A 25,904-nucleotide genomic window follows, 5' to 3' on the forward strand; every position below is an offset into this window, starting at 1 on the left:
GGAGGTGCCCTGAGGGCCGGGCAGTGCCGGGCGGGCGGAGGTGCCCTCAGGCGGCCCAAGGTGCCCTCAGGCACGGGCGGCTCGGCCGGTGCGGGGGGTCCCGGGGAGCTGGGCGGGCAGCGGGGCCGCCGTGAGGGCTCGGCCGGAGCCCGTGCTCTGCCCCTGATCGCCCGGCTGCCCGCACCCACCATCGCCGCCTCCCTGTTGGGTGGGAGTGCGAGCAGAACTCGCCGTTCCCCGCTCTGTGGGCACCATCAGCGCGGCCGAGGGTTTCCCGCTGCTCTCCCGCCCCTCAGCGCCGCTGGAGCGTCTGATCTGCTCCTGCCCCTCGGCCTATGGTGGATTCACTCTTTGGTGTTTATATTTGTTGCACTCCTCGTACCTTCATTACCGCCGTTCTCAAACGGGCGCATTTTGCAGTTTTGGGGCCCCTTCCCCGAGAGGTGGCAGCAGGATTGCGGGGGTGAGGGAGGAGATGGGCTATGCTGTGTTGCTGATGCCAGGGGGGACTGATGGCAGCAGCAGGATGAGCCATCCCCCGGCAGATTTGCCTTCTCAAGTGAAAGCCTGTTTGGTTTTAAACCTCTGATTCATCAAGGGAACAAATGGATGGGCTCTAGGGCACAGAAACACTCACTGAGCCGTGTTGGAGCAATCAATGAAAGCTGCTATGGAATTCTTTAAAACTCTCTTGTAGGTGATGGCCGGTGCTGTTGATGCCACAAACTGTGAGGAGAAACAGCTTCCTAATAAGAGAGAAACTATGATCTGGAAGCCCAGAAAAGGTAGGACAAAACAAAGCAGATGGTGAGTAATGAAATTTAAGCTCTGCTTGAGAAATTTACTTAAAATTTTTAGGTGAAGGGTGGGAAATGCCTCTTCAGTTACTGCACTGAATTACTTCCAGGTAGATATTTGTGTATGCCTAGGTGCAAGAGTAATTAATCAATATGACTGTTTTTAAACCAGAACCATGGTTTTTCAGCATACCTATTTTTTAAAAAAATACCTACAGGTGAATGTGGTGAAACAAGAACTGCTGGGTCCTTTGTCCTAGTTAAAGAGATATTTTCCAACAAGAGTGTGTGGAAACTCCTGAGTTGGGCTAGTGCTGTGATGCAAGGCTATGTTCACTGTTCCCAAGCATCTGTAATGTGAAGCAGCTCTGCAGTGATACTACATATGTAGGAAACTGCATGTATTATAATTAGATTAGTAGTCACAAAGTGTGTTTGTGTACCTATCTGAATTACTGTGTGCTGAGCATTTAATATTCCTGTTTAATTTCTGAGTGTATCTGTTGACGCTTTCTGTTGGTTTTAGAATGTTTGCTGGACAACATTCCAAATGTTCCTGACAGCAAGTCTGAGGAAAGTGAAGCCTCTGATGCCTCTCACAGTGAAGGTGATGACAGTGTCTCTCCTGATGACTGGTACAACGTGCATTTTTACCTGGATGAGGAGGATGATGAAGTCTACAGTATACCTGACTCTCCAAAGCTGCAAAGTGCTTCTGAGTACGAGGTGGAGGACTGGGATAAAGAATTGGAGGAGTCTGCATATGGTCCTTATGGTGAGTACACGTTTACTTGTGCTTCATTTGAATTTTGGATAGTAGGTGGTTGGAGGTAGGTGCTTTGCAGGAGAATGTGTTTGAGTAACTTCATGTTCTCTTTTGGGAAGCAATTTCTTGGTTTTTTGACCTCATGGATATGTAACAATTCTGCACAATTTTGTTGTCAAACACAGGATTTAAAGGTGGTGTTGTGAAGTTCATATGAAACTCTTGCTTGAGCAGTTGAATTCTTAGGGAGTGGCCTGGGAAGGAGGGGAATTCTATGTGTGTATTGACTTTCTGGGGAGAAGCAAATTCTTAGTGGTGTATCTTTGTTATTCTGAAGCAGAAGATAAGGGTAAATGACGTGCAGGAATGTAGCTTTTTTGGTGTAAAAGTTCTTCCTTTCCTCCAAGAAAATTCAAGATTGTCCTCTATAATGTCCCTCTAGAGCATGGAGTTCTTTGGAAGTGCTCAGTCTCTGAGTAGGATTTGTTGCTTTGGCTGTAGGGTTGGCTTGGTTTTGTTTGCTTTTTTGATTGTTGTTTTTTTTGGTGGAAGCTTTTGTTTGTTTGTTTGTTTGACTTTCTTGTTTGTTTTTTTGAAGCTTGATCCTCTGAAGTGGTTGTGCATGTGATCAGTCCCATGGGTGAAGGTGGCAGAGCACAGAAGTGGGTTTAGCAACATCTTTAGAGTTGAATTAATCCTCCAGTTTGTGACTTGTTGAACCAAGAGTCCAAACCTTGCATTGGCCAGGCTGGCTGTTAGTGTAGAACAGCTGGATGGAGTTCAGCCTGCTGTGTCTTTGATGAAAATAGGATATTTGCATTTTCTTCTCATTAATGTGTATCTTTTTGTAATTAATACACTTTTCTTTGCTTAGGAAATGTGAATTATCTGTTTATTTTGATTCCACAAGTGGCTGTTGTATTCAAGTACCAAGTTTGATTACGGAAGAAAGTGGGAAAGTTTTTGCAGCCTTTCCATGAAACTGTTCTGATTTTAAAATGGAAGCACAATATTGGTTTTTCACAGTGGGTAATTTGAGGAAAAAGACTGTTTCCTTTTTGGATGTTTTCCCTCTCTTCCATTCTGGGCTTTCCTTTAATCCCCCATCTGCTCAAATTTATGGTATGTTTTGAATTTTTTACTGGAACTGTCACAAGTTCTTTTTTTTTTTTTTTTTTTAAACTTACTTAACTCACTCATTCCACCTGTAGCTTGTGCTTTTGAAATCCTCACCAACTGAGCCAGCTGTGATTATGGGATTCAGGTAGTGAGTACAAGTGTCTCAGTTGTTAACTGCTACCAAATAAAAGAAGGTGCTTGGTTTGTTATTTTATGGCTTTTTAAAATGTCTCTTTAAGCACTTGCTGTGGTGGCTCGTTTAGCAGTGCTGCTGGAAGGCTGACATGTGGAATACTGTGTTGGGTCCTCTGCTCCCCATACTCTGGGCTTCTCCTTTGCTCAGTCCTTTCAGTGTCTGCTGCCTAGAAATCTTTCCCTTCTGTTAAAACACTTTTTGCCCAATTTTTGTGCCAGCTTGGTTAAAAACAGGCCTACTAGGTTTAATTCTGGCCTAGTGGAAATGTTCAGGGAGAGCTTTCACAGGACCCCACCCTCCCTTTCTGTCCAGTGACCCAATTCTTAAAGGCTTTGGAGGGCTCTTCATTGGGATGGGGATATGGAGACAGCAGGAAGGGGGAGGGCAAATAGAAGTAATAATTTCATGAGCCTTTTATTCCCAGGGAAAATGTGAAAGAACTGCCTGTGTTGTATGAGCTGGTGTCAGATGGGCTGAATCCAGGTGTATCATTGAGCTTTTTGGAAAACTCTTTTGTCTGTGTGGCAGGAACCTTCCTTCAAATGAAGACATTGCCAAATTCAGCCTCTGTTTGCCTTTTTATTTAGGTCTAATTAATGAGTGCTGGCAGGTGAAGTTGAAATAGAGAATCAAGAGATGCTGTAGGCCTGCATAAGAACCTGCTAGACTATACCACAACTTTCCTGAGTATCCCCCATGGTTTAAATCTTCTCTTTTATCTTTTGTAGATGCTGATGATCTGTCCTGTGGAAGCTTTCAGGAAAATAATGTTTTGGCCTCATATGTGTGGAACGAGGACTGGTTTTACTCCCCAGGCTGTCACCACACAGCTTGCTTTGTTTCTCCACCACGAGTCAGTACAAGAGTTGAGAGTGGCCAGTTTGATGATGCAGATGAGTGAGGCTGACCCTGGGCAGAAGTAAGTTTGGCTTCTGAGTTGGAATGTGTTCTTCACTGACTGAGCTGTGTCAAGTCCCTTAGTTTGCTTGCAGAGTTCTGCCCAAGGCCAGAAATGTGACACCACCTCCCAAGTTTTGCTCAGGTGCTGCTGAGCTGTTCTAAACTGCCCCCACTGGGCTCTGGAGACAAGAGTGCAGTGCTGGCTGTGACAGTGCATTTCTGGAGGTTTTGTTTGTATTCTGTAGATCTATGTTGTTACTAATTAATTGCTTGAGAAGAAGTGTTCAGTTTCTAAACTCAGACTGTTTACTTGCAGGGCTTTGTGAGTTTTGACATGCTGGTCTCTGTGTGTCTGTGTAACTTAGTTCCTTTTCCTTTTCACCTGATGCTGTCAGATGGGTTTGGAGAACTTTAGAAACTCTCCCTCCTTCAAGCTTCTCTGTTGTATTTCCTTGTGGTTTCAGTTCCCATTTGTGATTCTGATACTGCTTTTCAACAAAATTAGCTGTGGCAAATACAGAGTGAGTTGTTTTGTGTTTATTTGTATGTATTTATAAAGGACTTACAAATACATGATACATGTTTTGCAAACACACATGATGATACACAGTAGGGCCTGCTCCATCCAGCAGGAATGCTGGGTGCCTCAGGCTGCCTCCCAACAAAGCTTTTTCCACATCAGACCTTCTTGTTATATGGGCATATTACCCTGCAGTCCCAGTGTTGTCTTTATTACACTCTCATGCAGCATGAGATGTGTAGTGACAAAGACATTATGTGCTACAATATGTATATAAATCTGGGTGTCCTGCAGACAGTAGTGGATTGAGGTTCCTGATACTGTTTGTTGTGGCAAATGAGATGAGAACACAAAATACCTCCCTCAGAGAATAGCTGGAATTAGAACCATCTCCTCCTTGCTTTGCTCTGGAATTAAAGGAAATGTTCTCAGATGAAGTGTGTAAGATTGAATGGCTGGTCACCAGCAGGACAATAACCTTCACCCAATGCTCATGTTTCATTAATCACTTCTCTCTCAAAAACTTTTCATGGCTTTTTTTTTTTTTTTCATGTTTTGACACTGAACTGGAGCACAGTACAACATTGGGGTTTTGTTTTCTCATCTGATGTATGAGACCAAAATAATTCACACACTGGTTTGGGAGGAGGAAGTGGATATTTCCTTATTTTTTTCCTAGAGAACACAGGACAAGAGCTTTCCTTTGGGTACCTTTCAATTCCTGGTTATGTGTTAGCACTTAGCAGTTGAAGTATAGAGTGGAAACCTGGTGCTGAGGTTGCAAGAAAGAGGGTCTGTTCTTTAATTCCTATGTGGTGGAGTGACCTAGGGATTAATATTTCCCTCAAAACTCAGTTATGCCAATAACTGACTCATCAGCCAGAGTAAAAGAGTTGATTTGCATTTAGAAATGCGATTTTAATAAAATGAGTGCAGACACACTAGTAAACTGTAAACATTCCTGTGAAAAATCGGCTCGTTTTGTGAGCTCGTTTTGTGAGCCTGTTTATCCCTTGCCCGGCTGTTGTCAACGCCCAACGTTTCCCTGCAGAGGGCAGCAGCAAATTGTCTGCGCTGCTCGGGGTGTGTTCGTCAGGCGGTGTGAGCTCCCCGGGCTGGATTTCTAACGCTGGGAGCAGTTCAGATCTGTGTTCGGCATGGCCCTGTTGTTCCCCGGCGAGGCTGATTCACGGCCCCGATTAGTTTCTCTTTTTTTTTTTTTTTTTTTTTAATTCACTCCCAAGTTGGACTGAAAAATCTCTCCCGTGGCTGAGAGAAGAACATCACTTGACTTCAGGCTTAATATATTGGTTTTTACTGTGCTTGGGGGAGATATCCCACCGTATTCAATAAAGAGGAAACTAATAGAATTCTGTGGAAGCAAACCCATCTTTTGTAGAATTGTTTTAAAAGGATGACCAAAAATTCTTTATAACACTGATTAGAGTGATTTTTTTTTTCCTTACATTTCCAAAATTCCATCAGTACTGAATCTTAAAGCCATTTTCCATACAGTCTATAAATCAAGGTGTTTTTTCACCCTGTACCTTTAATTACAATCAGTCTGGTCTGTCTCCAAGGTCTTATTCTTTGAGGAGAAATTGTGTTGAATGGCTGCTTTGCTAAGCTGTTTGCATTTTAAATGACTGTCAACTTTAAAGATTTGTTTTCAGTTTCCATTTAAGGTTAAAACTGCCACCACCCCCACCAGGTCTGGGAAAAACAGCACGAGGGTTTTGCAGCAGAGATGCATCCTGCCCTCTCCAGGGATATGTTGGCAAATATAACTTTGTTCCTCTTGGCCCTGCTTGTTAGGGCAGGGGCTTAATGTAAAGCTTGATCTGAATACTCTCAAACTTCAGGGGGATTAGAAAACCAGATGCAGCCTCCTCAGAAAGCATCTGCCTGGGAGGATTTGAAACTGAGCTCGTGGATTCCAATGTTTCTGCTCTACAGAGTGTTTCAAATTCCATTGTGAATCTTGCACTGAGCCTGTTTTGTGTTGACACAAGTGTGTCATTCTAGGCAGGAATACATTGCATTTAAAACCAACAGAAGGCAGCATGGGAGCCAACAATTCACACCGAGAGTCAGCCCTTCAGCCTGCTCAAATTATTGGAGGGAAGAGAGTCCCATCACAGGACCAAGATCATAAATCTTGTATGCATACAAGAAACACACTGGCAGCACATAAATCAGCTGAAAAGTTTTCAGAAGTGTCAAAGATTTCTCAGTGAAATGCACATACATCCCTAACTCAATTTTCCTTCTACACCCACATTATAAATGTCATTCAAAGGACAGAGACCCTGCTGCAGGTTAATATGTTTGCTGGGTTTATGCTGTGGGGAAGGCTTAGGAGTGGAGCATGATAGGAGTGGAGTACTCTGCATAGTAGAGCAGGGTACAACTTTGATGCTGTCCTTGCTTTTCTTCTCATTTCCCCACTTTGTAGGTAAAGCTAAAGATACCAGCCAGTAAAGTGCTTCAAATTCACTGAGCAAGAAATTTTGTCTGAATAGTCAGGTTTTGAAAAACCAAACAGTTTTGCATTTTCTTTGAACAAGCCAGCAAAGAAATGAAAACTTGTTTTGGGTGCATCTGTTGTTTCCTTTGAGACCTACAGGCAATGATTTGCAAGAGGAAATAATTGAAGGAAATGTGTTCATATTTCCTGTTGATAAGGTACAGCACTTAATTCATACATCAGATTGAGATAGGGTTTCTTGGTCTTACATAACCACAAAATCCAGCCTGTTTTAGTGTCTTTTAAAGACACCACTGCTTCACTTGTTGTTTGTCCCATCTTACAGCTGGTGTGCTTTCACTCTTAAACTGAGAAAATGCCTCCACTGCTGAGGGGGGACTATGTGAGTAATTCCACAGACTAAAGGAAAAATGCTGATGGCAGCAGCTCATCCTGACCATCTGTTGCTTGCAAGGACACCAGTGTAAATCCCTTTGTAACAAAGGTCATTTTGTGGAGCTGGGTGAGTGTAGGCACAGGGAAGGAACGTGGGATACCCTCTGTGGGTCTGTGTTGCAAACAGAGACATCGGAAGCTCGACTATTAGAGGATAAATTTTGTGGTGGAGTTGTTAGTCCTGGGAGTACCAGCTGCTCATAGCATGGTTTCCCAGCTTGGCAGGAGAAACTGGAACCCACTAAAAAAAGCTGCAAAGCACACAAACCCAGTAATTGGGTTTAGTGATGGAAACAGCTTCCTTTGAGCACTTGGAACACAAATCCTCAGCTGGTACAAACTTTGGCAGCTCATTACCCAGGCAGAACCTCTGTCCCTGTACATCCCCTGAGCAGTGCCTGTGTCATCTCTGAGCTAAAGCTCATGTTTAGGGTTTCACTGTTGCTGTGGGTTTCAGTCCTTAATATAATGGGCTTTCCTTCCATTCCTTGTGGCTCTGTTGACCTTCACAGAGCAAAACCCATGAATGTGGCTCAATGTCTACATTTATATCGTAGCAGGTTGTATTGGGTGGGATTTTTCCCACTTTGATGGTAGTTTCAGGACATGTAGCAGAAATGAGCCCAGGAAAGGTAACTTCCTATGATTCAGCAAGTCTCAAATGTCTGGCCTCAGTTATTTTAATCAAACCTTTTCTGATTTGCCTGCAACTTCTGTATTTAGACCTGGAAACTCCTTTCATTGTATGATGCAGGATTTGAAGACTTGAGTTGTATATGTACGTTGTATCTATTTGATTATGAACCTGAGGTCTCAATTTATTGTTTTATTGCCCTCAAAGGGAAATACTGCTCAGTCCTTTTTGAGCTGTTGGTCCTTAGTATAACTTAGGTTGAGTAACATGTTTTCTGTGAGATCTGGAGCACCAGAGGCTCTCATTGTGCTGCTTTGTAGTTTTAATCACTGTAGCTATTGTGGATTTATGTTCCAACAACAAACAAGTTGTTTAGTATTTCTGCCCCTACCTCAGGAACTACTCCAGAACATTCACATTTTCACTGAGGAGTTCCTTTGGTTACTTAGCAGGTAGTAGAAAATACTAAAATTATTTGACCTCAGATAAAGGGCTATCATTTAATCTGTAATCTTCATGCAGAGTAAATATGCCACATTGTAATATAGTTCTGTCTGGCTACAGTTGGTTGGGAATTGTGTAACTCCATCTCCCATGTTACATGCTCAGCTGTTTCTGGGGAAGTAAATAGGTGTGACAGTGAGATTAAACAGACCTGTATCCCTCAGCAGAGAGCACAGCCTCCTTCTAGGTAACTAGAGATTCAGAGAGCAAGGAAGACTTTTCTAGCTGAGCAGGTCTTCACAGTGTTGGTGACAGTAGGGTGGTAGAATGGGAATAGCAAGGTCAGAGGAACAACTGACAGTTCCACCAGAAACATGGGCAACAAATCAAAATAATTTGGTACAGGAATCTGAGTTGCTGCATTCACCTTAGTGCAGGACAAGAGCATGTAAGGGGACTTTGAAAGTTCTGTTTCAACTGTGGGTAACTCCTTATACCAGAAGCTGAATTGGGACAGGTAATCTGAAATGGAAGCACAAAGGTGGAGCTGCAAACAGCCACATGCTGATCGAGCCATCATCGTTTGCTTGTCTGCTGTCACCACTGGGTCTGCTGGAATACCAGACCCCCCTGGTTCTCAGTTTATCAGTACTTTCAGTTCCATGTTCTTCAAACAGGCCATTATTTTCCTGGTCTGAAACACCTTTTACCTTCTGTTTTATTTAGTTCTAGCTTATCTGCATCATTCATACTTGATCTGTTTGATTGGGCCTCCAGCTCTGCAGTTTGTAGTTTGACAGAAGTCTGCTCTTTCCAGTGAGATTGGTCAGACATTATAAAGCCAGGGTGAGACTGCCTGTCTGCTAGATAAGAACTACATTTAGTTCTGTTATCTGCACTTGTGTTGGTAGGTGGATTAGGTTTAATTTGGTCCTTTGGAGAGAAGTGGGCAAACTATCCCTCAAACAGGTCTGGGATTTGGTTTAAGGACAGGCTTTCTTATGTGGTCTGTGAAGTGCCTTGTAGCCCTGTAGGAATACTTTGTGTGTCTGGTTCCTGCCTGCAATTTGGAATGCTGACTTTAATGATCGTGCTTCTAATTATGTACAGGGGTAAAAATTCTCAGATGAAAGAATGGGGAAGTTCATCATCTGTCCCATTAAGGGCAGCAGGGTTTCTGTTGTGCAGACTGCCCAAAGCTGGCACCTCATACCTGCAGTGAGGGGAAGCCCTTCTCAGGTACCTTGGCTGCCAGGGCACCTTCATCCCTCCTCAGAGTGTGCAACTCTGACTAAAGGGTGTACAATGAGCCACATCTTTGTCACAGGTCACATCGCTGTGATGTCCTGTACCCCCTGACAGGGGGAGCTGTGGACGTTTGTGCAGCAGAGAGGCTGCTCCGTGTGAGGGGACGGGGAAGTTGGTAACCCCCGGCCTTTGTGATCCTGACCCGCCTCCAAACAAAAGGGCGAAGTTCAGTGTCCTGCTAATGGACTTAACTGCTCTGTAATTGAGACTCCAGGGACTTGGGAAACAACCTCTTTTGCTGCATATCCTTTCAAGTTTGGCTTAGTTATTCCTGTTCAGCTTACCTTGGTATTGGATATTGCTAAGGCTTTAATGCTGCCTTCCACCACAACCCAGTCAAGCCTTGGCAGTAGGATTTCTCTGATTTCAGAAGTTATCACTCTGGTTTGTGTTTCATTTTCTTCTTGAATTTTCTATTTTGGAAGCATTCTTTTTTTTGTGATTTTTGTACCTAGTGTCTGCTTCTGTCTGGGGTTAAATTTACCTTTAGTTTCTACCTGCAGTACTAAGACCCAGCAATTGGTGCCAGCTAAAGGAAAGAAATATGTTCTTTATTATGGCAGAATCCACCTTGTATAACAGCTCAAGGACTGTATCAACAGAAGTGTGGGAGGAGGCTGAAATGAGGTAAATGTGGGAGAACACAGAGGGTGCAGTAACTGCTGATTTGTACAGTGGGAGTGGGCTTCACTTGATTACCTCCTCTTTAATTGAAGCCTCACCTAATTGAGCTGAGAGCTTTCCCTTCTCTAGTTCAGGGTGCCAGGTACTCTTTTTTCCTGTATTTGCTGTTTTACCTCAGAGATGACACTGGTGTGAGAGGGGTATTTATTTATAGCACTTCTTCCCATGGTTAATCCACACAGGTTCTGTTTGAGTGGTCATTTTACTGATGCAGGCAACAGCTGTTTTCTCCATGTCTTATCAAATATCCTCCATGCTCTAATAATAACAAAGAAGTTTCTTTATTCTTGGCTATTCCAAATTTTCACCCAAGGGATCTCATTGCATCTCTTCATGGAGACTGCAATCTAGGAAGAGGTACTTGTGGCTGGCTGGATAGATTCTGCTTTAAAACAGTAAATGTGATAAGGGATTTAACATCCATTTTATCTGGATTCTGTTGTTACATCCAGGATGACATTTTTCATGTCATAATATTTTAAACAGCTCAGTAGTTTTAACTGTTGTCTTGTTGCTTTGGTGAAGTGATGAGTACACCAATGTGCTTTGCCATCAGATGTTATGGGGTGATTTAATTAGACTAATTTCTGTTTTCATTAACACTTCTATTAACTGTTTTTTAATGCTACTGTTTACACATTCTTATGTTATGATTTTTTTTTCTGCATGTTTTCCCTCATCCTTTTTGTTGCCAGTTTGCCATCACAAAATGGATGCTGTAGTGATTGTCTGATTTTAAAGAAGACCTCTCTCTCTGAATGATGTTGCCTGACAAAATGTGGTATCTGCAGCAGTGGCAGTGGTGTCCTCTCCCCTCCATGGTCCCACCCAAAGCAGGGCAGTGTGAACCAGTGCTCTCCTGGAAAACTAGGGCAAAATCCTATGAATCATGGCAGTGTTGGCACACCTTGAGACACCAGAACTGTGTTAGTGTGACATCCCAAATGCCTCCTGACTTCGTTTTCACTGCTGGTTTTTAAATCATGACACACTTTAAATCTGACAGAGATGTGTTTTCAGTGGTGAGTCTGTCATGTTTAAGAGTTGTCATAATTATCCTGAGAAAAATCTGGATTTGGGATATAGTTGCTTGCTTTCCAGCTTTTTGCAGTCTGCAGAGTACAAGAGAGGAATGCAGTTTATTCTTAGGCCTGGAGACTTACTCTACTCCTGAAGTGCTTCATCAAATTCACTAGTAATAAGCAGCATGTTTTTCTTGCTTAGCAGTCCTGTCTTCAGTGAATTTCAGAAAGCCTTTTGCTGGTGGATTGCATTCTGAGATAACATTCCAGCTCAGTGCCAGCTTTATTCATTAACTTTCCATCCATACAGCTGCATGCTTTTAAAACAGCTTGGGTATTGAACAGGATTTGGGAGACAAAGTACTTCAGGTACTCTTAACAACTTTTGAGTTAGTCACCACAGAACATTGCCTGTTCTGTCTTCCAAAAAAATGAACATTTGCAAACACTTCATTTGGTTTATAAAAAATGAAGTTGCCAAGGACAGTAACAGCAGAAGTGGAAACCACTCAACAATTTTTTTTTTGTCAAGGTTGATACGAAAATTATATTTGGAAGAGAACTCTGTTGTAAAGCACCTCAGAGGCCACTGCTAGTGAACATGAACAGCTCCATGTATTGAAAAGCAGGGGGCTGATGGAAAAAAATGGCTTGAATGCCAGCCTATGATTTGACAAATTAAATATCTATTAAAATTTGTATTGAAAAATTACAACGTTGCTATGGTTACTCAATACCAGGACTGCAGTGCATTTCACTTCAAAGAAAAATCCCGTTTTTCCCCATTTTTACAGTATAATCAAATAGAACTTTCAGAAGTGCTTTTAATTTGCATGTATTAGTTGATGGAACTTGTTGCTATGAAGAACCCAAAAGCCAGAAATAGAGCTGTTCCCAAAACATGTGCTGCTCTTTCGCAGCATCTTTGAATTAAATCTCATTAAGTCATGTTCTGTGGTTCTGAACTGCGGGGCAGCAGTGACTGTCCCTGGGATGGGAGGACAGTGGGACACAACACACTGAGCATGGGGGAAGCTCTGACAGACCCCACTGGGGGTCTCCTGGGGGGCTCATGACCAGTTCTTGAAACTGGTCTTGCACTTGTGAACCTTTCTGCTGTGAAGTACCCCCGAGTGGACAAATGCAAGGTGAAGGAGGAATGGGTTTTATGGTCAGGATCTGCCAGTATTGTTCCACTGGGACTCATTTCCTCTGAAGCTGCAGGTGCTGCCATCGTGGCCAATTCGTGGGTCTGCTGGAAGGTACAACCTGCTGCTTGTGATGTGAGGGGATGGACACAAACCCCGTGGTGAGATCCTGTCAGACAATTCCTGCTCCTTCCCTCACGGAACTCAGTCCATGATGGTATCAGCAAGGTTGTACAAACAGTGCAGAGTGAAGGAGAGGAAACAAGGCCAAAGGCTTTTGCTCTGTGGTCCTGGCATGTGCCCCACAGCACCAGCACATCTGCCCAGCAGAGGCCAGAGCTCAGGTGCTGCTGGCACTGCCCGCTGCTGTCAGGGACTGTTCCCGTGTGTGGAGCACAGCAGAGCCGCTGTTGGGACGTTTCCCATCGTGCCCTCTGTGGTTATTATGCAAAGTTGACTCTCTTGTTGTGGCCATACATTTCCTGCATATTATCAGACCTTGTTTTATCCAATGTGGAACTTCTGCTTATGGCTTAAACCTCTTTTAATGTGTACATTTGTGTCCGTGTAAATAACTGATGGAGGGGAAAGTGCTGAATGAAGTCTGTTTGCTTTAGAGCTGCAAAGCTTTGTCCCTCAGGAAAACAATCTGTCAGGATACACAAAGGCCTTCAGTTGCTGGTTGTGAGTGTGCACATCTGGCCAGGCCACGGCATTCCTGGAGACACAATTCCCTATTCCCTTGCTGTGCTCTCTGATGTGGGCTGGGCTGATGCAGCTGGAGCTGCAGGGATGCCTTTCATCCTGCTGCATCCACAGGGGAGGAGTGTGGCTATGGAGTGTAGCATCACTGACTTGTAGAGGCTCCAGGAGTGCCTGAAATGAAGGTGAAAACCAAGGGATGAAGTGCTACCAACTATATATATATAAAATCTCCCAGCCCTTATATGATACTACTTGTTTATTTCAGATGAAATATCTACTGTACCAATCCTCCTGAGGTTTGTGAGTTGACTGGAAGATATTTCTTTTAAGCCTTTGCTGTCTGTAGGTCCATCTGCTCTGTAAGAGTCTGTATTCATTTTGTGTGCTCTTGAGTTGGGGTGAGAAAAACCTACATAATTTTCAACACAGAGAGAAAAGGGATTAAATTTTGAAATTGCCACAGTAGCCACATCCTTTTTTTCATATTAAATAAACAGGGAACTGCTTATTTAAATCCTCACAGCTCTGCAACATGCAGTCTGTGCACCTTTACAAGTCTATACTTGGGTGCATCCAGGGCGTATTTCTGAAATACAACCTGAGCTTGTTCACCAGTACCAGTGTGTTTGAAAGTTCAATTTTCTGGCACTTTTGAATCTGCTCCCTGAACACATTCTGAGGACTGGAAGCATCATGTGGTTTGTATAAATAAACCCACCAATTGCCTGGGGTGCGTGTGAGCCCCTCGCTGTGCAGCCCGGCTGTTTCTCTGCCATCAGCCTCACAATTTCAATCAAGATTTTAATGGACTCCTGGGGCTCCCCCAGTTTCTCTTCAAGCAGAGTCTGGCACCAGTCTCCCCAAGTCCATAGCAATGAAAAGCTTTATTTTTGCTTTTGATTGTACAGAAATTTAGTGACAGTAGGAAAGAAATAAACTGGTCGGGTGAGTGCCAGAATGGCAGGAAAGAGCTGTCCTTAGAACAGATTCATAACCTACATTTTTTTTTTGGTCCAATTAGGAAGTGCAAAGTATAGAGCAACAACAGATCAGACTTCTCTGTGATCTTGTCCAGATTTTGACAGATTGACAGTTTTAATTAAGAGTGTTTTGTTTAATTCCTTTTGCCTTTACACCTGAGAGAGTTCACAGGCCTGTGCAGGTTTAGACTGCAATTCTGCAGGGGTTTTTTTGAAATATAATTGTTGGTCATTAAAAAAAATTGAAGTAAATGTTATGAAGGCTTTTAATTTTCATTCCTGTTTCAGGAAGTTCCCAGATCACCTCTTACATAAGTTACTTTAAACAGTTTCTTACATTTCAAAACCTCTTATTGTGAAGGAAGAGTGCACCATAAACCCATAACATTTGCCTCTTTGCAGTTATTTTGGGCTGGTGATCTCTTCAGTTCTAAGTAAAGGAAGTCCTAGTGATTGTTTTCTGGGTTAGGTTTGTAACAGCAGCTCTTGTAACAACTGGTAAAGGTTGAAGTCCTGGGATCTGGGTGGAGGAGATGCTGGGGGTTTTTATGGAGAAAGGTATCAATTATCTTTGTATCCTTCAGGGAGTTACAATTATTATTCTTCCATACAGTAGGTGGAGACAAAGACCTCGTGAATTTTATCATGTCTCCTCAGATTGACTTTATCAGCTCCTGATTTTTGGTGTTATTAAATCCCTTCATAAAAATAACTATCAATGTTGTCCTAAAGGTTGTTAATTTATGTTCACATTAAGTGCTATAATTATTTTGCTGGCTGCTATTGATAAATTGGTTCTTTTAAATATTAGGGCTGATTTGGAGATTGATCTGTGAAACCTTTCTGTGCAAGTTCAGATCTGTCTTAGGCCCAAAAATTCAGAGGTCAGAGGACTGACTTCAAGTACCTTGAAATTGCCAGTGGTGTAGGAGTTGGGTCTCTGTGCAGACTGGAAGGTTGAGGTGTGGTCTGCCTCTGTTTATAAAGTGAGTTTATATGTGTCTGTATGTTTGTATAAATCCAGTGTGTGTTTACAGGTGGGTGTTTATGTGCTTGCAGTGTGTTTGGCCTCACACAGAATATGGTGTTGGCCCCCTGCCCCTGCCTGAACCGAGCTGAAAACTTCCAGTGTAGTTTGGAGTAGTGAGGACAAATGGAGTGTAATCCATAAAGTGGGAGAGATGGTTTGTTGGCTTTTCAGAAGGAAAGTGGAGGTTGCATATTTCTCAGATCCACTGGCAGAAATAATCTGTAGATACGTTTTTATTTTCATCCTCTCCTTAATGTCATCTCCACTGGGCTGTTGATGCTCTTTGGTAGGGGGAGTCTCTGCCATGTGCATCACACTGGGTATGGAAGGTGACTGAGAGAGTCATTCCAGAGATGGATTTCCAGGTGTGTGACAGGACAGGGTGTGTTTTCCCCAGTGTATTGGATGGAAGGCACGTTGCCTCAGGAGAGAAGGCTTTGTCACATCTGTTCCTCATGCTCAGCTGAGATTACAATTGGATTTCAGCAGATTATGGTGGAACTCCCTCCTTCACTGATCTCAGACTGGTCTGATGAAAGTTTCTGTGCTTCTTAAAAACCAGAGAGTTTACCCAGTGAGGTGTGTTTGTGACAGCACAGATTCCAGAATGCAAAGTGGAATTTTGCCCAGTGAGGAGGAGGTGGAGAGGAGCCCACGTGTCAGGGTGAGGTCAGATACCTGAGCTCAGGAGCCATTTCAGCAAACCTTTAGGAAGGGATTTCTTGCTGCCTCAGAAAGTTTGGGAAGGGTTGCTATCAAGGGCCTCTGTTCTGTCCGTGGAGAGCTGATTGATGAGGGGATGTGTGAGGGGAGAACATTTGCCTTCTGAAAGGGGATGCTTGGGATTAGGTTTAAAGCAGGAAGATGAGTTGTTCTCTGTCCAGTTCCTCATGATGTCACACAGCTTTGTGTGTATGGGACATCCCTTTTCATTTCACTGGGATCCTGACAGGATCTCGCCTCGTACACAGGAGTTGTGTATATCCTGTACTGTGTATGTCCTGATTTTTTACTTGCTGGCAGTGTCAACTCTAGAAAGTCAAAATGGATGTTATTAATAGATACAGTTCAAATGAAGAGGCAATGAGCAGAGTAGTTTATCAAAATTAAGACAAACCAGGCCTTGGGGGTAACTGATAAAGATGTGCAGAGTCAGTGCCTCCTGCCTATCGTGTCTGTTCTGGGGAGGTGGGTGTTTTGCAGGGCATCTATTTGAGTAAATCAAAATATCCTCCTGTAAACCTCAGTGGGAAGCTGAGAATGACATAGCAGTGGGTGGATGGATCTTGCCTCTAGTGATGCACAGAGCTTGTCTTTCCAGTGTCACTCAAGCAGAGGCAGAAGGTCTGAACGTCTTAACATCACTTCAGCTCTCAAGGACAGAAGCAGCATCCAGCTCTTCAAGTGCAACGTGGTGTTTTCCCATTTTGACCTACTGAGCTAATCACAAGGATTGAACAGAAATCCTGACCTGGAGAACACATGAGGATAGTGAGTGAACATGAGGTCAAACAGCAGAGTTACTGCTTGGTGCAAGAATTCCTTTTATTGCTCTCACTTAGTGTTGTGGTTCATCAGGGTTTCTTCTCTGCTCCTTTGCTCTAAGAGTGTAATTTAATTTAAAATGTCAAGATCTGTGCAATAAACTGAGTTGGATCATTAACAGACATAAGGCATTATATTCCTGAGGCTTGTAGCACTATTCCCTGTAAATCCAGCACAGTGCCTCTTCAGCTAGGAATGCTGCCAGGGCTGGGAGCTCTGGAGGAGCCGTGCTTTGGATGTATCCATGTGAACTTTGCTAGATTGAGGAAATAAGATTTTGAGGAGCCCAGAGCCAAATGGGGATGTCAAACTGACAGCTCCTCCTCTGACTGTGTCTACCTGCTCCTTCTCTTTGACCACCAGATGCTGATCAAAGATGTGAGCCTGGGCACAGGGTCTGTGCTCCTCTGGGCTGTGGCGGCACAGAGGGTGTTCTACGGAGCAGGGATGTCTGTAGATTTTGGACTGAACATGTGAGACCACAGCTTTATCCCTTCCTCTGAGTCCTCCATCATTTGCTGAGGCTTCCCTTCTCTCTTAACAGAAATCACAAATAAAAATTAAAAACCCAGTAGATACAATGAAATAAGAGTTGTAGAATTTAAATGGCATTATTTTCTACACATTGTTAAATATTTCCTGTGAAATTGTAGAAATGGATCAGTATAAATGCTATCCAGCTTACTGGGTTTCTGTATATGAATTTCCCTTATGTTCCTCTATAAATGGATGTACATAATAATATAATAATTTATGCATGGTATTATTCATATTCTATATCAATAGCAAGGATAACTGATGAGGAAGGAGAACCCCAGCAAGTTAGTATATTTTTTTATCTGTTCACTTTTTTAAAAATGCCCTTGGAGGTGGAAGGATAATGAATGGTGTGCTGTCAGTTGGTTCGATCCATAAGGGTGGCATGTGGATAATATCTGGTGGGCTTGAAAAATGAAGCTGCCATAGGTGCAGATTTCAGTGCTAGTGGTTGGGGCAGAGAGGTTGTAAACAGAGGTGGGACACGGGGATGGACAGTTGAATTCCAGAGTGCAGTTCAGTGTTTGTGTTGGCTTTGCTCTTCCCGTTGGCTCACGTTTAAAGGATGCAGGGCTGCTCTGGGAAGGGAAGAATGAAGTGTCAAAAGTGGCTGAAGGGAGACTTCTTTTGAGAGTTATTGAATTTGGGAGCCAGTAAGTAAGGGGCAAATGTAGTGTTAAGTCAGAAGGCAGCGAGTTTCATTGTGCATGTTATTCTGTGCACAGAGGGCCAAATCCTGCGAGATACTGAGGATTAAGTGTTGGTGATAAAATGTTCTTTGGTAGATTCAACTTTGAATTGCCTTGGGTTTTCTTCTCCAGATATGCACAAGATTTGGCTCAGTCTGTGATAACTAGTTCTGCTCAAATTATTTATCAAACTGCTCTGTAATGTCTGACTCGAACGCACGTAACGTTCCCCTGAAAAATGCGTTCTGGGAACGAAAGCCCTCGCTCGAGGTCTCTGCTATTAAATCTTTGCTGAGGGGCAGGGAGAGGCTGGGAGGTTTTTGGCGAAGTTAATAAAATGTGTGGATTAGTGAAGTGCTGATTAGTGAGGTTCTATTGTCGACAGAAACATTCCTGCCTTAGCTGAAGCCCAGATGGAAAGCTGCCCGCCTGGATCGCGGAAAATGGTTTATGTTGCTGGTTTGCTGCAGTTTGTTGCTGAGGTTGCAGCAAAGTGAATCTTACCAATGTCTTGAAGTGTAATTAACTCTCTTGTTCCATGTAAATATTTGAGAACTGCTCGCTCGGGCTCTACAGGGGCCTGTTTAAAACAGTTTTTGCCCAAGAGCTCAAAGGCCAATAGGAATGTGTGTGCATTAATAAACCTCTCTTTGTGCTGGACTTGATCCAGAGCTTATAGAGGGCAGATAGGATGAGATCTTCCCATCTCCTGTATTTACAGTAGAGCTCAGAGTGCTTGATCAAGGCTTCATTGTGCTGTCACTGTGCCCGGGCTTTAGTTGAGATATGAAACAGTGCAGGACACAACAGGCAGAGGGACTCAGGTACTGCAAGGGCTGGGGGAGAAAAAAGGAATAGAGTTCATGAGAAAACTTGTGGACTCTGTTATCCTCATAGGTTACATAAAAATGATGGCTTTTTTAAGGTGTAGAGCTTCCATTTGTGTTCCCAAGCATCAGAAGTCATTTTGGTCAAAACAAAACTCTCAGGGAAATAGTCATATTTTCTTGCAATCATCGCCTTTTTTTGGGGGGGAGGGGGTGTGAAAAATGTGCTTTCTACCACAAGTTTTCTGTTTTTTAAGAAGAAAATCCTTCTTTCTGTGATCTGAAATACTTCCAGAAATGGCATGTGCTTCCTTTAGGAAATGTCAAATTGCTTCCAAAGCGTTGCACGTTGTATTCTCTGGGTCTGGGCTCCCCAGAAGGTCTGTTTTGGTCCTGTCTCCCATTTCTGCAGACTCTGGTCCTCCCTGCCTGAGCAAGGAGAGCCGTGGCAGGGTAAGAATGCAGCCATTCAGCAGGGGATGATCAGAGTGCATGGGCCCAGGTTTCAGCTCCCATCATATCCACTGGCAGTGTTTCCAAATGAAAATATCTCTTCTGCCAAAGGGGATTTTTTTGTTTGTTGGCATTTTGAATTTTCACCAGAAATGCCTTATTTATCTCTGGTGAGCTCTGCTTCTGAGCAGCTCCCTCAGTTCCTGCAGCAGGGAAGAAGAGCAGGATTGTGCAGTGATTGCACAGCAGGGGAAGCAGCACAGACCAAACAGTGCTGGGAACTAAGGATCAAATTCCCATTATATTTCTGCCTTGCTCTGGTGATTCCTTGGTAATTCAGTTAGCCTGTGGTAATTTTTACCCCACTGTAAAATACACTATGACACTTATCTCTGATGGATATTATCCATTTTATTATTTTCTGTAAAGTAGCTTGAGATCCTTGGATTTTAAATCACTGATTATTCCTGTTACTGGGGTTGTCCAACTCTGTCTTCACATCACTGTCAAAGCTGCAGACAAAGGTAAGCAACATATCAAAGATGTTTGTCTGTAGCTTTGAAACTGCTTGTGAGTCAACTTCTTACTCTCTGTCTGCCATGGAAATAAACCCTGGGATACAGTATCTACAGTATCTGCATGGAAATGGCCATTCAAAGCATATTAAAAAGAAAAAAAAAAGCCAGAAATAGAAAAAAGTGGCAGAAGGAAGCTCTCTTGAATGAGTGGTGGTTGTTTGGTGCACTGGCAAACATGTCTTTCATCTCATTCCAAGGTGTCCCTGGGTGCCAGGTACACAACGTGCTCTGGAGTTGCATAACAATACACCCCAGGTCATCAATGATTTATTTTTTTGAGGCTGTGCTCCTTCCCTCATAACACCTCTGGTGTGAGGTGACTTGCTGCCAGAACTTTGAGGACAGATTTATTGAGGGCTCACAGACTGAGGTCTTAAACACACAGCCTGTGAGTCCTGGATTGTCTGGTCAGCCTTGCAGTGTCTTTAGGAAACTTACCCCTCTGGCTTTGGTTTCAGCTGGCAGGAAAGTAATTTCACTTATTTGTTTTTCTGGAGAAATTTTCTGTTTGTTTGTTTTTGTTAAGTAAGGTTTCCAAAGTAGCAGTACATACATAAACCTAATAAGAAAACAAACAAGTAAAAAGGCCCTGTCTGGGATTAGAACTTCAGCTGGCATAAAATGTTATTGTGTGTTATCTCATTGTGCTGAAAAATCTGTTCCTTTTCAAGTTATAATCTAAGCATGTACCCTGAATACTTCACAAGAAATAATTGGCTGATCTTCATTTCTGAAAATTATCACAGCACTTCCTGGGACTTGCATGAACCCCTTGCATATCTATTAAAAAAATCTCTGAGAGAGGAGCTGCTAAGTACAGTTTCTACAAGGATTGTGGAGCCCCTGGATGGATCCTGCTGTGGGATGGGAATCCATCATGGCTTTTAGCATATTAGGACAGAACAGCCTTTCTTCCAACACAACCCTCAATCCACTGCTCTTGGCCCTCTCCTTGTCTTTACCTGCAAGACTTTACCTGGTGTTTTCAGCTCCATGTGTTCCTCCTGGATACTGGTGTAAATTGGTTAGGTTTCTGTATTGTTATTTTCTGTCAGCTTCCTGTGTCTTACCTGTGTTTCCAGCTCCATGGAAGAGAGCAATCCCAGCTGTCTGTAGGTGGTGTGGCTGGGAGGTGCTACGTGATTGAGGAAGGTGGCTCCTGGCAGAGCTGGGGCTGTGGCAGGTGGCCAAGGTCACTTTTAATGCAGTCTGTAAAGGCAAATTCCTGCTCCTGTGGTGGCTGCAGGAGCAGCAGGTTGGCTCTGAAGGAACCAGCCAGAACTCAGGGCTGGGGAAGGCCTTGGGCACTGGGACACGCTGGTGACACGTGGATCCATTTGCTGCACTTTCTTCTTGACTCTTACTCCAATCTTCCTTTCTTTTCTGTTTTTGTCTCTTTTATGTGACCTGCAAACATTGGAATTGCTGCACTCATACAGTCTCTAGAGAGACCCTTTCCTGGGACTGAAACTTGGGGATTAATTCCTTGCCACAAAAGGGGAGAGAACACAGAGTTGTGCAGGGAGGGGGCAACGGGGCTGTTCAGGCAAAAGTCACCCCTGTCATCCTGTGGTGCCTGATATGGAGCAGCACAGAGTCCAACATTACCCTGATCCCTCAACAGCTCCACTCTTGGGCCCAGGGGTCCCTTTTTAACTCCAGTTTTTGCCCAGTCTGTCCATTTTCTCCTCCCTTCTGAAAATGGACCAACACATTATTGGTGAATAAGTGCAGCTGCATAGGTGGCATCTGCTGTCTGAAGAGCTCAGGGGAAAAGCTGCTGGGTGTTGCTTTTCTATGTGCTAATAAAATAGGGTATTCAAGACTCTCAGCAACTTGCAGTGTGATTTGATTCTGAATTGCTTTGGAAGATGGTCTGTACCACCCCAGCAATCTGCCAGGATATTAAAGTAAATTTAAATTTAATGCATTTTTAAGCTCCTTTGCTCAGCTAAATGATGCAAAGGGGCTGTTTTGAATTTTCAGCTCTTACGAAGCTGTAATTTTTCCTTTTCTCATGAAATTGCATTTTCTGAATCTGCATGAAAAATGGCAGAGGAGCCACACAGTGATCAGCTTGTGCTGGCAAACTATTTTTTTCTCCTAAATGACATTCTCTAGTCTGCTTCTGCAAGGATGTGAATCTCTTTTCAATCATGCTGCTCTGACAGCAGCTTCATCAGAGTTAAGTCTTAATCTGTGTTTTCAGCTGGTGAAAACTTTACTCCTTGCTTTGATTAAGGAAGTGTTGCCATTTTCTCTGTGACACGGGAAGAAGGATGGAAACCCCCTGATGTCTGTGCCCTGTGGTTAAGGCTCATGTCATGCTCTCAGTTAAGATTCACCCCTTCATAAGCAAGAAACTCGGGGAGGTTGTGGAGCTTCAGATGCTCCTGGAATCTTGGCTTGTGCTTGGGTGTGCTCCTGACCCAGCTGCTGGTGCCTGATGTTCCTCTTTTCAGTCAGAGCCCTTCTTCACATAATGCAGTGAAACATTAATTTCAAACCACTTGTCAGCTTTAAAGAACTCCTGTTCCAAGTTATTCAGGCTAAACTCCATCTTCTTACTTCCACCTATTTTAAAAATAACATTGCAGTTCTAACTCTCTGTTGTTGACCCTCACATCCTGCTGTGAAGCTCCCCTTGTAGGAGGCTGCAATCCAACCTTTTCAGGTACTGCACAGTTTTATAAAATGCTTTGGCTCGGTGCAGCTGTGTAAACTCAGATTTTTGCCTCTGCATCTTAACAGAGTTTCTTTATTTATTGCTAATTCTGGGCACATTACATAAATATACTCTTGCTTTTAGTGAGATGTGGACTGTGGCTCTCAGATTGACATACGTTTTTCTTCTGGCCCCTCAAGGTCCTGTAGTTTTGTAAACAACTCAATTTCAGTCTGAACTTCTTTGTAAAATGAAAATAAATGAAACCAGTTTCTCACCTGGTTTTGTTTATGATGTTTGTTGAAATTCCCGTGAGGTTGTACATAGCTGGTCAGAAATCCTCTATCAGGTGGTCCAGTCTTGGCTGTTAAAATTGATTTTTTTTTTTAATTTTATTTTTACCATTTTTTCCCCCTTGGGGTCATGGGAGGAAGGGGAAGCATATGAGAGAGAGAAGGATTTACTGTGGCTGACAGGGAGGAGATTTACTTCTCCTCCACGACAGCTCCCATTTTCCTCCATGTTCTTCCAAGGCTGCGTTCAAAGTTCTTCTCTTCTGGACTAATCAAGATTTGGTAGCCCGAGCAGAGCTCACCCATCATGTGAGACGCCAAAAGCTTTCAAATTCATTGATCTCAGTGGAACATGAGGGAGCTCAGCCATCAGCACGAGCCTCTCAGTTCTTGAACATTTTCAGCCTTTGGAGCAGGCTGTTAATCTTGGCTCTGGCAAAGCGGCCGAGGACGTCAGCGGGGTGGGAGATGTCCCATAAAGTGCAACTTCTAGGAATCCTTTTTTTTTTTTTTAATGTGTGGAGCGAGTCAGGGCTCATGTTCTGTTTGCATTTAGTCTGACAACATCTCAAAATGTGTCATTTAGAGCACATTTCAAAAAAAGGCTTTGTTAGCATCCAGCGTCCGGTCTAACCTGATTACCTTACACCAAAATACAGCTGGACCCTCAGATGTGTGGGAGTTCAGAGCTCTTCACAGGCAAGATTTGTTTTGAAATAATCAAGATGAAATCTTAGAGCATAATCTCCCTCTTCACAGTTTTTACCACCATTTCATCTGGTTTCATATAAAAACTTGCAGTCCTTGTCAGCCTGCCTGAATTTCAAAAAGTCTCAGTGCTTTTTATGTGAGAGAGCGGCAGAGACTTGGTGTCCTTTGCTTGGTCTTGTCTGGCAAATGGGAGCAGCAGAGAGTTTATGGATCCTGGGCAGTACGTGGCCCTGTGACAACAAAGGGCTGTGACATGGCATGTGCAGGGAGAGGTTGTTTTTCAGAGCACAGGCTGCAATTTCAGATTTCTGAGGGTTTCAACGATGTGATAACAATGAGAATTGTGCTTTTCAGTGCACGGCACGTTCGCAGTCCACGTGAGGCAGATTTGGCTGTTGTGGTGATGTGCTGCTTTGTAAGAAGTGAAGTTGCTCTGCAATTACTTATCTCCAGGCTTGTGCCAAGGATTAACCCATGGGTTAAAGCCAAGGGGCCCTGGTCTGCTGCCCATTAAAGTCAGCAGAAAGACTTGCATCAGCTTCAGCAGCTCCTGGATCAGAGCTGAGGTTCAGGATCTGGATGCAGCTCTCAGGCTGTCTCAGTTTTTCAGTGTGACCTGGAGCAATATCACTTTCTCTCACTTCACTTGACTTTGAGCAAAGCTGTGACTCTCTCTGTGCCTCACCAAGAAAGGGAGGCTTATAAAATCATTAGTATTTCCAAAGCACTCATCCTGGAGAGGGAGGGGGGCTGGAGGAGCAGGGCAGTAAATCCTGCTCTATTGGAGCTGTCCAAATATTATTGCTTGTATTGAAAGAAAGCTCTTAACTGAAGGCTGGTGTTCAGAAGCCAGGACAGCCCAGGAGTCATCACATCACTGATCTCCTGCTGGAAGCCTGGAATGGCAGTTCACTTAGTGGGCTTTCACACAGGCATTGAACTTCAGGCTTCTAATTTAACTGTTTGCGTCTCTGGAGGAACAGATTTGTCTGGTTTGTGGATATTCTAATCCCTTTTTTTAAATGGTGCTGCATTTCCTTCCAGGTAGGTCTGAAGTACAGAGCTCTGGAAAGCATTTTTTAGGTTTAAAAATAGATGTCTCAGCCTAGTCCCTGTAAAAGTCCCTACTTATCAGTCATTCTGTCACAGTGAAAACACTGTTTATCCTTCTGCAGATACATGTATATATAGATATCTATAACTGGAGCAATTAAAGCTTTCATTGACTTGATTCAGAAACTGTTAAAGATGTGCAGATGTTTTTTTTTTTCATCAGCTCCTGTTGGTCTTTGGTTCATGCCCTTCCCTGGTTAAATGTTTTTCAAGGTAATATAGGAAGATCTTACTCACATTCATTGCAACATGGATTTTTATTTCAGCTTCTCAGCTGCAAATTCAAAGTAGAAATTAATAGAAAGATCTACAGGACGATGTGAGTTTCTTACTGCAAAGTATTTGTATCTTTTCCTCTGGAGTGTGTGCACAGCTGTATGTCCTCCATAGCATGAAAGCAAAGTAGAAAGCTTCAGGCTTTTTTGGCAAATTTTGGAATAATTTGCTTCTAGTCACAGTTTGGCATTTCAGGCTTGGAGCAGCTGCATTTCCAGCAGCTTCCACTGGCTAAGCCTCTTACATTTTTAAAATTTTTGTTACTTTCAAAATCAGTGTCAAATGATCCAGTCTTGTTCTGCTCTTAATGATTTGGACCTACCTGTAACACGATATTCTGGAATCACTGTCTGTTTAGAGGAGCTTCCTATTAACCTTCCTTGTGATGTTGGGAAAGGGGGAAAAATCCCCCCCAAAACCTTAAAAAACCTCACCAAAACCATGCTGTGAGTGAGATCTCAGATGAATATTTGGCCAGCTGGGCATGCACACAGAGCAGTGTCTCCCTGCTGCCCAGGACAGGCTGCAGTTCTGAATGTTGCACTGAACCACATGGTTGACCTGTGGTCTGTGCATGGAAACACTCAGGCATGTGAGTAAGTTATCATTTTGCACTGGGACCACTTAAACTTGAAATTTCCAATGACAAATTGAAGAATACTTCTTTTAAGTTGCAGCCCAGTAATGGGAGTTAGGATTTATAAGCTCTGCCAAATTCAATAAACTTGTGTTATAGCCTTTTAAAATTGTTATATCGAACGCAGTGTATAAAGAGCCATCTTCCTTCTATTGTTTCATAATTTATTCAGTGTTTTCTTAACTGGCCCATCAGCAGAACAGTAAAAATGCCACTGAGTAAACTTTGTTTAATGGTGACCAATTTTTGTCTATGTTACAATAATGTCTGTGGGAAGAAACAATTACCTTGTGATTTGCTGTCAGAGAGGTAAGTGCATTTTCTTTCCACTTCATTTAGGAGGGACATCACTTCCAGGCTTTCCCTTGTTCTCTTTGTGGGGTTGTTTCCTCTTCTGCACGGCT

At 43.2% G+C, this 25,904-nt stretch overlaps 1 protein-coding gene across 7 annotated transcripts in view; it reads left to right on the forward strand.

Annotated features, from left to right (window-relative positions):
• COPRS (coordinator of PRMT5 and differentiation stimulator) overlaps window positions 1–25,904 on the forward strand; it is a 137,906-nt gene that overhangs the window by 347 nt on the left and 111,655 nt on the right. Inside the window, exons 1-5 of one of the 7 annotated variants that reach the window (XM_027654490.1) lie at window positions 69–356; window positions 698–785; window positions 1,324–1,572; window positions 3,607–3,797; window positions 4,095–4,299. In XM_027654490.1, coding sequence (XP_027510291.1) covers window positions 336–356; window positions 698–785; window positions 1,324–1,572; window positions 3,607–3,779 — 531 coding nt within the window. In that variant the 5' untranslated portion in view covers window positions 69–335 and the 3' untranslated portion in view covers window positions 3,780–3,797; window positions 4,095–4,299. The other 6 variants (XM_027654495.1, XM_027654497.1, XM_027654492.1 and 3 more) reach the window with 6 other exon arrangements.

The sequence above is a fragment of the Corapipo altera genome, unplaced genomic scaffold (genome assembly GCF_003945725.1).
Source record: "Corapipo altera isolate COAL_440 unplaced genomic scaffold, ASM394572v1 343, whole genome shotgun sequence".
Classification (NCBI taxonomy): Eukaryota; Metazoa; Chordata; class Aves; order Passeriformes; family Pipridae; genus Corapipo; species Corapipo altera.